The sequence below is a fragment of the Mizuhopecten yessoensis genome, unplaced genomic scaffold (assembly GCF_002113885.1).
Source record: "Mizuhopecten yessoensis strain PY_sf001 unplaced genomic scaffold, ASM211388v2 scaffold716215, whole genome shotgun sequence".
In the NCBI taxonomy this organism is placed as follows: domain Eukaryota; kingdom Metazoa; phylum Mollusca; class Bivalvia; order Pectinida; family Pectinidae; genus Mizuhopecten; species Mizuhopecten yessoensis.
This window is the reverse complement of record NW_018480005.1, coordinates 217,076-230,698: the sequence shown is the minus strand read 5'-3', so window position 1 is coordinate 230,698 and position 13,623 is coordinate 217,076. Positions and strand designations below refer to the sequence as shown.

The 13,623-nt window shown below is 36.9% G+C and overlaps 1 protein-coding gene across 2 annotated transcripts in view; it reads left to right on the top strand.

Annotated features, from left to right (window-relative positions):
* The window catches only part of LOC110442130 (importin-9-like), a 27,545-nt gene extending 19,247 nt beyond the window's left edge, over window positions 1-8,298 (top strand). The window contains exons 19-24 of one of the 2 annotated variants that reach the window (XM_021485594.1): window positions 1,338-1,504; window positions 2,316-2,392; window positions 4,299-4,426; window positions 4,885-5,002; window positions 5,422-5,498; window positions 6,553-8,298. In XM_021485594.1, the coding sequence (XP_021341269.1) occupies window positions 1,338-1,504; window positions 2,316-2,392; window positions 4,299-4,426; window positions 4,885-5,002; window positions 5,422-5,498; window positions 6,553-6,669 (684 nt within the window). In that variant the 3' untranslated portion in view covers window positions 6,670-8,298. Of the gene's footprint in view, window positions 1-1,337; window positions 1,505-2,315; window positions 2,450-4,298; window positions 4,427-4,884; window positions 5,003-5,421; window positions 5,499-6,552 lie in introns of both variants that reach the window. The other variant, XM_021485593.1, reaches the window with a different exon arrangement.
* Window positions 8,299-13,623: the final 5,325 nt, after the last annotated feature.

The window sequence follows — 13,623 nt, the reverse complement described above, 5'->3', positions numbered from 1 at the left end:
AAATGCAGTCATGATATTAGAATTGATCCTGGGGTCTGGCCACAACCGTAGGGACCTAGTTTCTGCGTCACAGCTTGGAAACAGTTGAGATCCCCACCCCATAACCATACATAAAATTGCTGGGCATGAAAAATTGAATACAGATATATATGCTACAAGGATTGGCCTTGGGGTCTGGCATATTCCCTTGGATCTCATTTGGAGAATATTCTGCCATGATTGCTTAGATATCAAGGTGAGCGATACAGGCCCTATGGGCCTCTTGTTTCAAGATCACAGGGTCAAATATGTTCTAAACCTTTGAATAACCAAGAGGCCTAGGATAATGCCAGTAACATGCTGGGATGAAGGACTACCAAGTTCAAATGAATGACCTTGACATATATATATTTTAAGGTCACAGGGGTCAAAAATGTTTAAAACCATTGAATGACTTCTTCTTAATAAGCAAAAGGCCAAGGGTGATGATATTTGGCCATTAACATGCTGGGATGAAGGACTACCAAGTGAATGACCTTCGCCCATATTCAAGGTCACAGTGGTCAATATATGTTTAAATCTTTAAATGATTTGTTCTGTATAACCAAAAGGTCCAGGGTAATGATATTTTTCCAGAAGCATGCTGGGTTGGAAGACTATAAACTCTGTTCAACCTAATATTATAATGTCCTTGTTCGACATTCAAGGTCACAGGTGTCATATGTTTAAATCTTTTAATAGGTTCTTATGAATGAAACACTGATATTTTGCCTGTAGCTCTATTTTAGTCCACTTTTAAGATTACAAGTGTGAGATTAATACCAGATGAGTGATGCAGGCCCATTGGGCCTCTTGTTTTTGCTTGGCTTGCTGATGTCAGTTGATGGACGTGTTTAAAACCTTGGTTTTGGTGTTGTGTATGATTATGAGAATACATGTATATGTTATGTAAAGTAATTGGCATTAAATTTACAGTATGTTATAGAAAATTAACTTTTGTAAAGATATGTGTCATTTTTTAATACAATAATTATGCTGAATGTTTCAATACAGATCTTATTTAGCTGAACATCACTAACTCTATATGTTTTGTTTTAATACAAGTTTCAATTTGTAATCCATTTTTTTGGAGGATGGAATAAAAATGATTTACTTCAGTCTTGAAAGTGGTCTCCAGTAACATATATTCTTAATAGATATTTCAGCTCTTTTCTATCTTGTTTTAAGATGCTGCAAGTATAGCAATGTCCTCTACAGCTTTCAGGGCAGTTTGTGTCTTGTTTCATGTCACACTGTCGAAATGTAGCACTATTACTATGATGAGAATGCATTTTAATGCACAATTAATCAACTTTCAGAGCCTGGTGATGATATTTGCCCAACTGATGAATACACAAATGGAAGCTGTGCTAGAGTTTCTGACCAGTGTACCTGGTCCTACTGGAAAGCCTGCACTGGAGTTTGTCCTGGGAGAGTGGTGCTCCAGACAGCATCTGTTTTATGGTGCCTATGAGAGGAAAGTTTGGTAAGTAGCTCGGAGATAGTGTGTTTTGTTTGTTTAGGGTTTATGTCCTGTTAACAGCTATGGTCATTAAAGGATGTACGAGGGTTTGGTGGTGGAGAGAAGCCGGAGTACCCGGAAAAAATCGCCAACCTGTGGCCAGTACCTGGGGACTGCCCCATGTAGGCCTCGAACCCTTGACCCAGTGGTGGAGGGCTATTGGTAGCAGAATATCAGACGCCTTAACCACTCTGCCACCGCGGCCCCTGCTCAGGGATTCAACATATCACTTGAACAATATTTTACTCTGAAGGCTTAAAGGAACTATTCTTGAATTTAATTACTTTACAGTGCCCCATCTCATAGCAAACTGTATCATTATTGATGATTGTAGTTATACCTCATACTCCTGACTCATGAAGTCAGGGATATACATTTGCATCAGCTTCTCTCTGTAGACACAACCCTGTAAAATTATAGGAAAGAACTTAAAGCTTAAAACTTGAGCTCAGCCCTTTCTTATATTACAATAAAAATTATTAGAACAAACTATAACACAACCTTCTCTTTTAGTTTCTATCTGGTTTCCTTTATAAGCTTTCATTTAGTTTCTTCAAAACCGGGTAGAATTAATAACCATCTTAATTTAAAGCCATTTTGGTCTCTGGAGTATAACATATAGATATAGAATGATATTTAGTTGTAAATATATATCAAGCATGCTGTTCTCATGATATTTTGAGGGTGGAAACATCTATATATAGGTGTAAATTAGTTTTTGGTTGACAGATCTAGTTCTCTTTAGCATTAAGTGTATTGTTTTATTTCCTTGCAGTTCTGTAGCCCTGTGTAAACTAATGCTGCATGCGATCCAGAACAACGATACTCGACTACAAGAGATCATGGTTCAAGGTGACCAAATAGATTCACAGGCCAAGGGGGTCAGCACTCGCTCTAAAACAGCCAACAGTAAGATTTCACACAAACATATAGTGTTGTAGCTTAGACATATACTCTATACAGGTTTGAAGTTAAGCAGTGTTATTTTTGCGTTTCATCTGGAAATCGAAATTGGCGCAGTGTAGAATTAGCAGAAAAGAGGTCTCTCCATATTTTAACATGGTGAACTTTTAAACTTGTTATTGTGCTCTTGTTCCTATAGTAATCCTGTAATATTTGTTAATTGAAGTATTGCTGTGGTATCTTAAACACTTTAATGTGCCAATATCAACATTTATTATTTGATAATAACATGAATTGAATGTAATTTTAATTGTCTGTTACCTTTTAATTCATGAGGATATTGCCAAAGTAAATTATGGTGTAGGTTGTATCAGTGTTTGTCTTTAGTCCAAACTAGATCTATCATGCCTAGAACTGGACATTTTTTCTGCATTTTTAGGTCACCTGAGCTTTAGCTCAAGTGACCTATTGCTATCCGTTTTCGTCCGTCGTCGTCCGTCGTCCGTCGTCCGTCGTCCGTCGTCCGTTAACATTTTACATTTCAAACTTAAAGTCAAGTTCTGCTGGGCCGATTGAACTGAAAGTTGGTAGGAATGATCGCCTCATGGTCCTGACAAAGTGTTGTTATTTTTCGGGTCGATCAGAAATCCAATATGGCCGCCACGGCCGCCATTTTGAAAACCTATTTCAAACTTAAAGTCAAGTTCTGCTGGACCGATTGAACTGAAAGTTGGTAGGAATGATCGCCTCATGGTCCTGACAAAGTGTTGTTATTTTTCGGGTCGATCAGAAATCCAATATGGCCGCCACGGCCGCCATTTTGAAAACCTATTTCAAACTTAAAGTCAAGTTCTGCTGGACCGATTGAACTGAAAGTTGGTAGGAATGATCGCCTCATGGTCCTGACAAAGTGTTGTTATTTTTCGGGTCGATCAGAAATCCAATATGGCCGCCACGGCCGCCATTTTGAAAACCTATTTCAAACTTAAAGTCAAGTTCTGCTGGACCGATTGAACTGAAAGTTGGTAGGAATGATCGCCTCATGGTCCTGACAAAGTGTTGTTATTTTTCGGGTCAATCAGAAATACAATTTGGCTGCCATGGCCGCTATTTTGCTACTAAATTCTAATAGGCCGATCTCACTTAAAATTGGTCTAGGAATGATCAGCTCATGGTCCTGACAAAGTTAAGTTAACATTATACTATTTTTTACTCAAATTGGTACATATTTCAACAAAAAAAAAATACTGTAGACTCAGGTGACCGTTAAGGCCCATGGGCCTCTTGTTGAATTGGTAGTTAAATCCTTCCGCAAAAAGCTTGAAAATAACACTGCCGCAAACGTTACCTGTTACACAGTATTACTGTAGCTTAGATACATTGTAGTCTAGCTGCCAGTACCAATAATTAGCTGATGTGTTTTTCTAAAAGTCTGATTAAGGTGCATCTGTTGCAAAACTGCTGACAGTAAGATGTATGCAAAAGTTATGATTGAAACAGACACTGACAGTTTTCATACATGCACAAAAAGAACTGCTTGGTGCAATATTTTACACATGACATTCATTTTAACTAAACCTCCAAATACACAGAAGTTTTATACCTACATAAATGATTGCAAATATGGCTTTAAAGATTGGAATTTATTACTTGAACAAGTATTTGCTTACCAGTTCAAAGTCTTTACTATTTCCAAATACTTTGAGACTTCTGATTCTTCTCGTTTTATTATCATTTTTGAATTGATAAACATATAAATCAGTTCTATTTTCGAATTTCGGTATCATTGAAAAGTAAACCAGGACATCACCAATGTTCAAAATAAAATAACAATCTCTCCCACATTGTTTTACAGCACCAGTTCAATGGACCACCATCCCTGTGTTGGTGAAGATTTATAAACTTCTTATCAACGAGCTTTCCAATCAGATAGAGGCCAGTTTATCTAATCGGGCCTCGGGAGGGGACGATCTAGATGATGATGTAAGTAAATATACATGTGTAGAGGTTTTGAACATAACAATTTGATAAGGTTGGCCTCTGTCAATCCAATTCCATTTTAAGTTGTATTTTTTAATCAATACAATATTAGCTCTAAGGATCTATTAAAATCAACTACACAGGAGATAACACATGCACATAAAAAATGAACTAAAACAATGTCCACTGAGGGTTTTTCAAGAATTAACTGTAGGGAGGGTCGGGAGGCACTTTTTCAGGGATCCCAATACAATGTACCCATAAAATCTTAAACTTAAAAGTGATTTAATATAAGATCAGATCTGGTTTTAACTCCACCACCCATGATATGTTGATCAATGTGCTTTTCACCTACCCCACAAGATAAATTATGGAACAGCCCTAAGAACACTTGTTGGTTAGAACTAAAATAGTGTGATTGCTGACTGTCAAATACTTATATCCTACTGCTACTATTACAGGATGAAGGGTGGGATGAAGAAGATGATGATGCTGAAGATGATGAGTTGGTTTACGAATCTCCGTTGTCTGGTCATACATTATCCAGTCTTATAGACCAGTTTGCTGGAGACTTTGAAGGTAAATTTATACCAAGTGTATTATTGGCACCAGTAGTGAAATAAAAGTGTCCTGATCTTTTGTGTTTTTATCGTAGCAAACATTTGCTCTCCTCAACATTTGGTTTAATAGTGAAGTTAAGAAGTACTTTCCACAATGTTGGTGACAATAGTGGAGTTACGAAGTGCTCTCTACAATGTTGGTGTCAGTAAATAGTGTAGTAAAATTGTGGCAAACATTTCTGTGTTTACATTATAGATTGGGGAAATAGGACAGTGCTGTCACAATAGTTAAATAACATCGTGCATTCACTTGGATTTTGTTCCTTTCATCGATTGATGTATACAAAGATGAAATTCCTTGGATTAAACAAAAAAAAACCAGTTATAAAATGAAATATATTTTGTCCTCTTAGTTAAGTATTTCCCTGTATTTCACAGGCTACGGAGCTGATGAGGAGGAGGAGGAAGACGACGCAGACCAGATGAAAGATCCAACAAATCAAATTGATTTGCAGGTATGGATTTACTCAGTATCAATTTTTTATCTTCTACATTATCCAATAGGATAAACAACACGAATACAAAAATTGTATTTCCCAGCGACATAGGCACTGACCGATGTTTATTTACAATCATCATGATAATAAACACAAATACACAATAATGTACATCTCACACACAAACATATAATTCCTAACCTATTATTCTCAATATAATAAGCCCATTTAAAAATAAAAAAAATACACGTGTGCTTCTTGTTACCTGTGTCGCCTGAATGACACGTATAGGTAACAAACCAGCCCATTTGCACGTGCAAATACAACCAATAGCGCCACCTATTGGCATTTCTCATACCAAAGAGAAAATAATTACGTCCTAATTCCTACTGTCAACCGGTTGAAATTATATTTATTTATTTGTGAATCCATTACCAAGTACAGTTAAATGTTTTCACAAACTCAAAACTGCATATTCATCCAAGAACAAAGAATATTTATGACTTGCAGCTAAAATTCTCCATTGGTCTCATCATTGTAAATCTGTTCAAAAAGAATGATAAAAGTAATCATGAAGTCAACTTTTGTCAGAATCAAAATCAAAATCATTTTATTAATTTAATGTTTTCTTATATTGAATACCATAAATATTTCACAAGTATGGCAGAATCTGATACTTTTCATAAGTGCAAAGCCATGTAGGAAAATAACTTACGATATGCAAAAAAAGTTGAGGTTTAGTAGTGTAGTCTGAAGCACTATTTTAATTATTTTATGCTTGACAACAAGACTGTGTGCCATTTTCATTGACCTACTTAGCACATTTCAGTTACTGTATCTTCTACTGTAATCATGTAAGATCTGCTCACAAAATTGTTATCAATTACATTCTATTGTTTGATATCTGCATCTGCACTGTAAATCAACAACTTCGACTGCAGCGAATAGGAAATAATGCTTGATCAAATATAATAGATAGAATTCTATCTCTCTTTCGAACATGTAATTATGTATATGTAGGTTTATCATCTGCCTTAATCTGTAATCAATGTATCCTGTTTGTCTGTTTTAGGCCTACCTAACAGAGTTCCTGCAGTCCCTGTCACAGCAGCCCTGCTATAGCATGTTCACCGCACACCATTCAGAGTCAGAGAAACAGGTGCTCCGTACCATCAGTGTCAACACATGACAGATGCTCCCAGCGATTTTATCTGAAAATCTTTTCAGCTGATTTTCTTGGATTTCGACATTCAATTCATGACGATGAATCTAGACCTCTCATTGCAAATGTTATCTGCTTGATGAGCTCATTTCATGTGGAGGAATCTTCATGCTTATGATATTCATCTCAGAAACACAGAATTGACATCAACGTTCAAGAAGGTTGACTGAGGATTGTTATGGACATTGTGCAATGGAATTAAGGAGTGTCTGTTCCTTCCTCTGTGATTTTAGTGTGGAGTTTTTAGGCTTAACAGCATTATCAGTAATAAATGGGAATCAATGTTTTCCCAGATACTACAAATTTGATATATTTGTGTATGGTTATGGGAATATCATAGCTCAATAACTCTGTATTTCTGTCAGAATTCAAGACCAATAACGCCTTTCATATGATAGTAACTGGGCCGTTTTCGTGTAAACGTTCAAACCGGTCAGACCACAGTTGTTCGTTTCGTAAATAAGGTCGGACCTAGTAATCTGGTGCTACTTTCAGGCAAACCTTGACAAAACCTTGCAAAGCCTGCATAAACATTTGCAGGTCCGCCAGGATTTATACCGGAAATAGTTAAATTTATAAACGCTCAAACTGGTTGTTCCGCACAAACGAACAGGCCCCTGGTTTCCATACAAATACCACTGAAATCTCTTCGATTTCTAGGTTAACATGTCTTGACTTGTCATTACAGATGGGTCATTGTATGTTGTTATGCATTAATTATCATCAAATTCAATTTGCACAGCTTCAGTATTTTGGCTAATAGGATGATTCAAGACATTTTATTCCATAATTATATTCCCTCTCAGTATTAAATGTAGGTTCAAGTGGCAGAATGCAGTGATATTCAATACTTTTATATGGTTGTGAATTATGGGATTTGCCAGTATTTGATGTCAGCTATTTGTGTACAAGACATTACACCTTGATGCTATTTACGCTGCATCTAATGTGTGGGAACAATGTCTGTAAGTGTCTTTTTATAGCAGCAAATGAGTAAATGACTGCATATGCTGCAACACTAATGATCAGTGTAACTCATTACATACTACCTATACAATCTTAAACATGTTCTGAAAAGCAGAATCTCTGTAGAAATGGTTGTAATATTAGCTCTTGTCGAGAACATGTCTGAAAAAACAATTAAGTGATTTTCTTGTTATGATAGAATTGGATGAATTGCAATTTCAATACATGAACAGGTATTAATTTGTGAATATTGCTTAACAATGTAAAAGCAAGTTATTTATATCTGGGAAAAGAAAGATTGCTGTGTAAATCTCTCTACAGTACCACAGGGAGAAAAATCTCCCTACTCTGTGTTCTGATGTCAATACGTGAATGAGGATAGCTCAAGTTTTCTTTCTTCATCAGTCTATTTATCCGTCTGCGTCCGTTAACATTTTACATTTTCAACTTAAGCTGAAATAATGTCAAATTGATTCCATTGATACTTCATGGGAATGTTACCGATAACTCCCTGACCAAGTGTTGTCAATTTTCGGGTCGATTTTAGGGCCAGCCATTTTTAAAAACTATTTCAAACTTAAAAGTTAAGTTCAACTGGGCCGATTTAACTGAATCTTGTTAGGAATGATCAACTCGTGGTCCTGACAAAGTGTGTGTTTTTTGGGGGTCAATCAGAAATCCAGTATGGCCGCCATTTAAAAAAACCTATTTCAAACTTAAAGTCAAGTTCTGCTGTGCCAATTTTTGCTGAAACTTGGTAGGAATGCTCGACTCATGGTCCTGACAAAGTGTGTTATTTTTGGGGTCTATCAGAAATCCAATATGGCTGCTAGGGTCGGTCATTTTGAAAAACTATTTCAAACTTAAAGTCAAGTTCTGTGATTTAACTGAAACTTGACAAAGTGGGTTTTTTTCCGGGTCGATCAGAAATCCAATATGGCCACAAGTGCCGGCCATTTTGAAAAAAATATTTTCCAACTTAAAGTTAAGTTCTACTGGGCCGATTTAACTGACACTTAGTAGGAAAGATCAGCTCATAGTCCTGGCAATTTTTGTTTTTTTCAGGTCCATCAAAAATCCAATGCTGCCATTTTGAAAAAAACCTATTTAAAACTTAAAATCAAGTTCTAATAGGCTGAATTAACTGAAACTCGGTCTAATTAACTAAAACTCGGTCTAGGAATGATCAACTCATTGTCCTGACAAACTTAACTTAAAGTTATACTTCACTTTTTTTACTCAAATTTTGGTAGGGATGATTGACATCATTATCTCCACTTCATATTTCAACAACAAAAATTAATACTGTAGGACTCGGGTGTCCGTTAAGGCCTATGGGCCTCATGTATTTATACACATTTTACTGTTAACATCGTTAAACAAGTTTTACAGGTTTAAATTGGATCAATGCCAAATTATTGAAAGATCAGCTTTTAACATTAATTTGCTTGTACATCAAAATGGCAAATTCTGTTTCAGTTACACACCACAAGTTACACTTGTTACTACTCAAAATAATATGCCTTGCCTGGTTGAAGTAGCGAAAGTTAACAGGCTGTTGGCTGATTAGATGGCAGCATATAGTTTAGGAGAGAAAACTGCTGTTGGAGAAGTGTAATCTTTGGGTCTTTCCTCCACTATTTTTTTTTTAACCCTCTATTTCAGCCTTGCCCTCAAAGATATAGGTAGAGGTATATGGGATTGCTCCTGGCCACTTGTTGCTTTGACCATGATTCCGGCACTCCTTTAAGATACATTATAAAAATGATTGCACAGTGGAGTCATTGAAAGACAGCAATCTGTCGATTTCTTCTGTCATGTTGGATAACTTGTCTACCACAAGTCAGAAATGGGACATTTTAGAAAAATTGTTTTAAAAAAGAAAGTGAACTGTGTATTTTAAGGCTTAATGTTGTTATTTACTGGAAGTGCTTTACCTGTATCAACATTTTATTTTTTCTTTGCACTTGTGATTAAAAGTGCCAAAAGGTTCATAATGACTGATACCATATGATCATTTATTTTGATCACTGAGTTATAAGCAAGGATGAATTTACTTGATCAAGCATGATTTAATATATTCCAACTGTGTTACTTTTAAATTGAGTTATTTTTTCCTCGGGTATCATAATGTTTACACATCTAGAAATACATTGTATTCGTGTATATGTTCAGAACTTAAAGCAGTATGTTTGATCCCTGCCTGTGTTTTTATTTCCCTTTTAATAATTGTGTGTGCAACATTTTATTAGTCATTGCTGCTTGTATTCCATGTCTTGTGTCTGATGTATGTGTTCTGAAATTTGATTATTTATTAAACATGCATCACAGAGCTTTTGCATTCTTTATTATACACCCGTCAAATTTGACGGGAGTATTATGGTATGGCGTTGTTCGTCCGTCCGGCGTAAACTTCGTTTGTCCGGCTATCTCCTCCTACATTTTTCGACCGATCTTTTTGAAACTTGGTACTTTATAATCATGATATGAAGTTGTGTCTCCCTTAAAAGAATTTTGATTCGACCATTTTTTCAAAAGTTATTGCCCTTTGTTTATTTCAGTATTTGATTTTTGTCCAGCAATTTCCTCCTACATTTTTCGACCAATCTCTTTGAAACTTGGTATACATTATAATCATGATATGAAATTGTGTCCCCCTTAAAAGAATTTTGATTCGACAATTTTTCCGAAAGTTATTGCCCTTTGTTTATTTCAGTATTTGATTTTTGTCCAGCAAACTCCACCTACATTTTTCGACCGATCTCTTTGAAACTTGGTATCCATTATGATCATGATATGAATTTGTGTCCCCCTTAAAAGAATTTTGATTCAACAATTTTTGCAATAGTTACTGCCCTTTGTTCATTTCGGTATTTGATTTTTTGTCCGAAGATTTTCTCCTACATTTTTTATAGCATATCAGCTAACCACTCTTAGAATGATGCAGATCTTATTTCAATGTAAGAAAGTATATAACACTATATGGCATTAGACGGGCGTATTTTGTTCGGCCCCGCGGTACTCTTGTTTTTAGTTCTCATGATTTCTGTTTAAGAAAACAATAAGGGAAATAGGGTTAAAGAGAAGATAGACGAACAAAACCATAATTTGAATTCATAATTGATGAAACTAGACCATTGTATGGACGAAGGGAAAGTACTTGCAGAAAGATCGCAATAAGAAAAGCTAATCCGTCACACTTAAATAGCTTAGTAGTTAATTGGTCCCTGTTGATCAGGTGTTAAATGCTTGTCCAGTCTCTTTACTACTTAACTACTGAGCAATATTGGTTTTTAAAAATATCCTAGATATGTATCCTGTTCAGATGTGTCGCGTAATTATATATATACCTCGAGGTCAAATTGACTGAAGAACCGTCTGCTGAACTACTGAAGATTATTTAATGGGAGATTATAAAGTTAAATGGCAAGGTAGTGGAAGCACAAATCGTACAAAAGATCCCAGGTACTTACTGGCCAAATATCATGACCCTTGGCCTTATGGAACTTGAGAAGAGAAGATTATTTGTTGAACAGAAAATGGCAAAGGGTCAAATGTAAAATCTTTGCAATGCTTCTCTGGACAGGAAAACAACTGAACTTCTGATGAAACTTCTAAATGCATTGGAGTAAGGTTGCAAACTTGCAGCAAAAGGTAAAAAAATAAATACCTAGAATGCTAGCGCTTGTCTGTCGTTTCACTTTTGAATTGTTGAAACATTGAATGTTTAGCTCATCTGGCCCAAGTTCAACAAAAATGACATTTGCAACATTTGTCATGAGGGTATTTGATCCTCCATCTTAATCGTGAATATATTGTTTAGCTAAAGTATGACTATAAGTATTGCACCCTCCATCGAAATTGTGGAGATACTGTTAAGCTTGAGTATGAGGACAGATGGTACAGCGAAAAGTTGACAGGTTGTGCGCATATAATCGAAGGTAAAGAGGAAGATTCAAAGTTATCCAGAAGTTCTTTAAAATTCATTACAATAAATATGAAAACATGGTTTTAATCTCAAGATGGAAGGCCATACTGCATCGTCTGTCAACATTTTCTTTTCAATGACTTCTTCTGAAGAACTGGAGGACCTGGGGTCATGATATTTGGCCAGTAGGTACATGGGATGGAGTGCTATAAAGTTTCCTCATTAAAATGACATTGACCTGCTTTCAAGGTCACAGGGGTCAAATATGTTAAAAACTTCAACGACATAATCCAGAGAACCATTTGGACAAGAGTCATGATACTTATGTGTGTTATGTAAACTAGCAGTGCAAATCTTTTCTCGATTACAGTAATGAGGTCAAAGGTCAACTTGAAGTGCTAGTCGGGGATCAATTGTCAACTTTGGTTAAAAGCTTTAAAAAAATTCTTCTCAAGTCCAATAAGGCCCAGGGTCATGATATTTGGCCAGTAAGTACCTAGGATGGAGTGCTATAAAGTGTCCCCATTAAAATGACCTTGAGCTACTTTCATGGGTCAAATATGTTAAAAATTTCAAGCAACAATATCCTAAAAACCACTTGGACTAGAGTCATGATACTTGGATATGTTATGTAGACCAACTGTGTGAATTGTTTTCTCAATTACAGTCATAAGGTCAAAGGTCAACTTTAAGTGCAAGTGGGAAGTCAAAGGTCAATGTGGGTTAAACAGACATCTATCTGTCAAAATGTCTCAGTCTGGTGTCGGGGCCAGAGGAAACTCTGGCTAGGGGTGGTGGTGGGGTCAGATTGTCATAGGGGGTATGACATACATATATATAGATGTATGAATACATTATCTTATGATACATTTCCTTTTACTTGTTTTTAGCTCACCTGGTCCGAAGGACCAAGGTGAGCTTATGCCATACCGCAGCGTCCATCGTCCGTCAACTTTACACTACTAGTCATGAACCACTGAGCAGATTTTAACAAAATTTGGTGTGGAGCAGCCTTGGGTGAAGAAGAACCAATTTTGTATAAATGGTGGGTCTGGCCCCCCCAGGGGCCTGAGGGGCGGGGCCAAATAGGGGAAATAAAGCAAATTATTCTTTAAAATCCTTCTTCTTCTGTAGGAATGAACGGATTTGGTCCATATTTGGTCAGAAGCATCCTTGGGGGAAGGGGAACAAAGTTTTTATAAATGGAGGGTCTCGCCCCCCTGGGGGCTGAGGGGCGGGGCCCAAAAGGGGAAATATAGCAAATTCTTTAAAATCCTTCTTCTCCTGTAGGAATGAAAGGATTTGGTCCATATTTAGTGTGGAACATCCTTGGGTAGTTGGGAACAAATTTTGTATAAACCATGGGTCTGGCTCACCAGGGGCCTGAGGGGCGGGGCCCAATAGGGGAAACATAGCAAATTATTCTTTAAAATCCCTCTTCTTCTGTAGGAATGAAAGGATTTGGTCAGAAGCATCCTTGGGCGAAGGGGAACAAAGTTTGTATAAATGGTGGGTCTGGGGGCTTAAGGGCGGGGCCCAATAGGGGAAATATAGCAAATTCTTTAAAATCCTAATTCTTCTGTAGGAATGAAAGGATTCTTGGGTGAAGGGGAACCAATTTTGTATACACCGTGGATCTGGCCTCACTTTTGGCCATTTGTTGAGCGTTCGCCCCTATGAGGAAGGCTTTGGGTTCTGTCCCCTGGCCAAGACATACCAAAGTCTTTAAAAATGGCAGTTTCTACTCCTGCTTAACGCTCAGCAAATTAGGAGTGGGACGACTGGTTCGCCCGTTGTCAGTATAATGTGACCGGGTGGGGCGTCCTGCTGGGTGTCTTCGGCAGTATGTTTCAGTGAGGTAGCACTATAAAGTCGGCATCAGTTCCGCGCTATTACAAGAAGACAAACACGAACATATCGCAGCCTCCCAAAATACACACACATACACTACACGCATGCATCTTGCACACAGGGGAGGCCGTCCTTAAATGACCTTAGCTGTTAATAGGACGTTAAACAAAATCAAA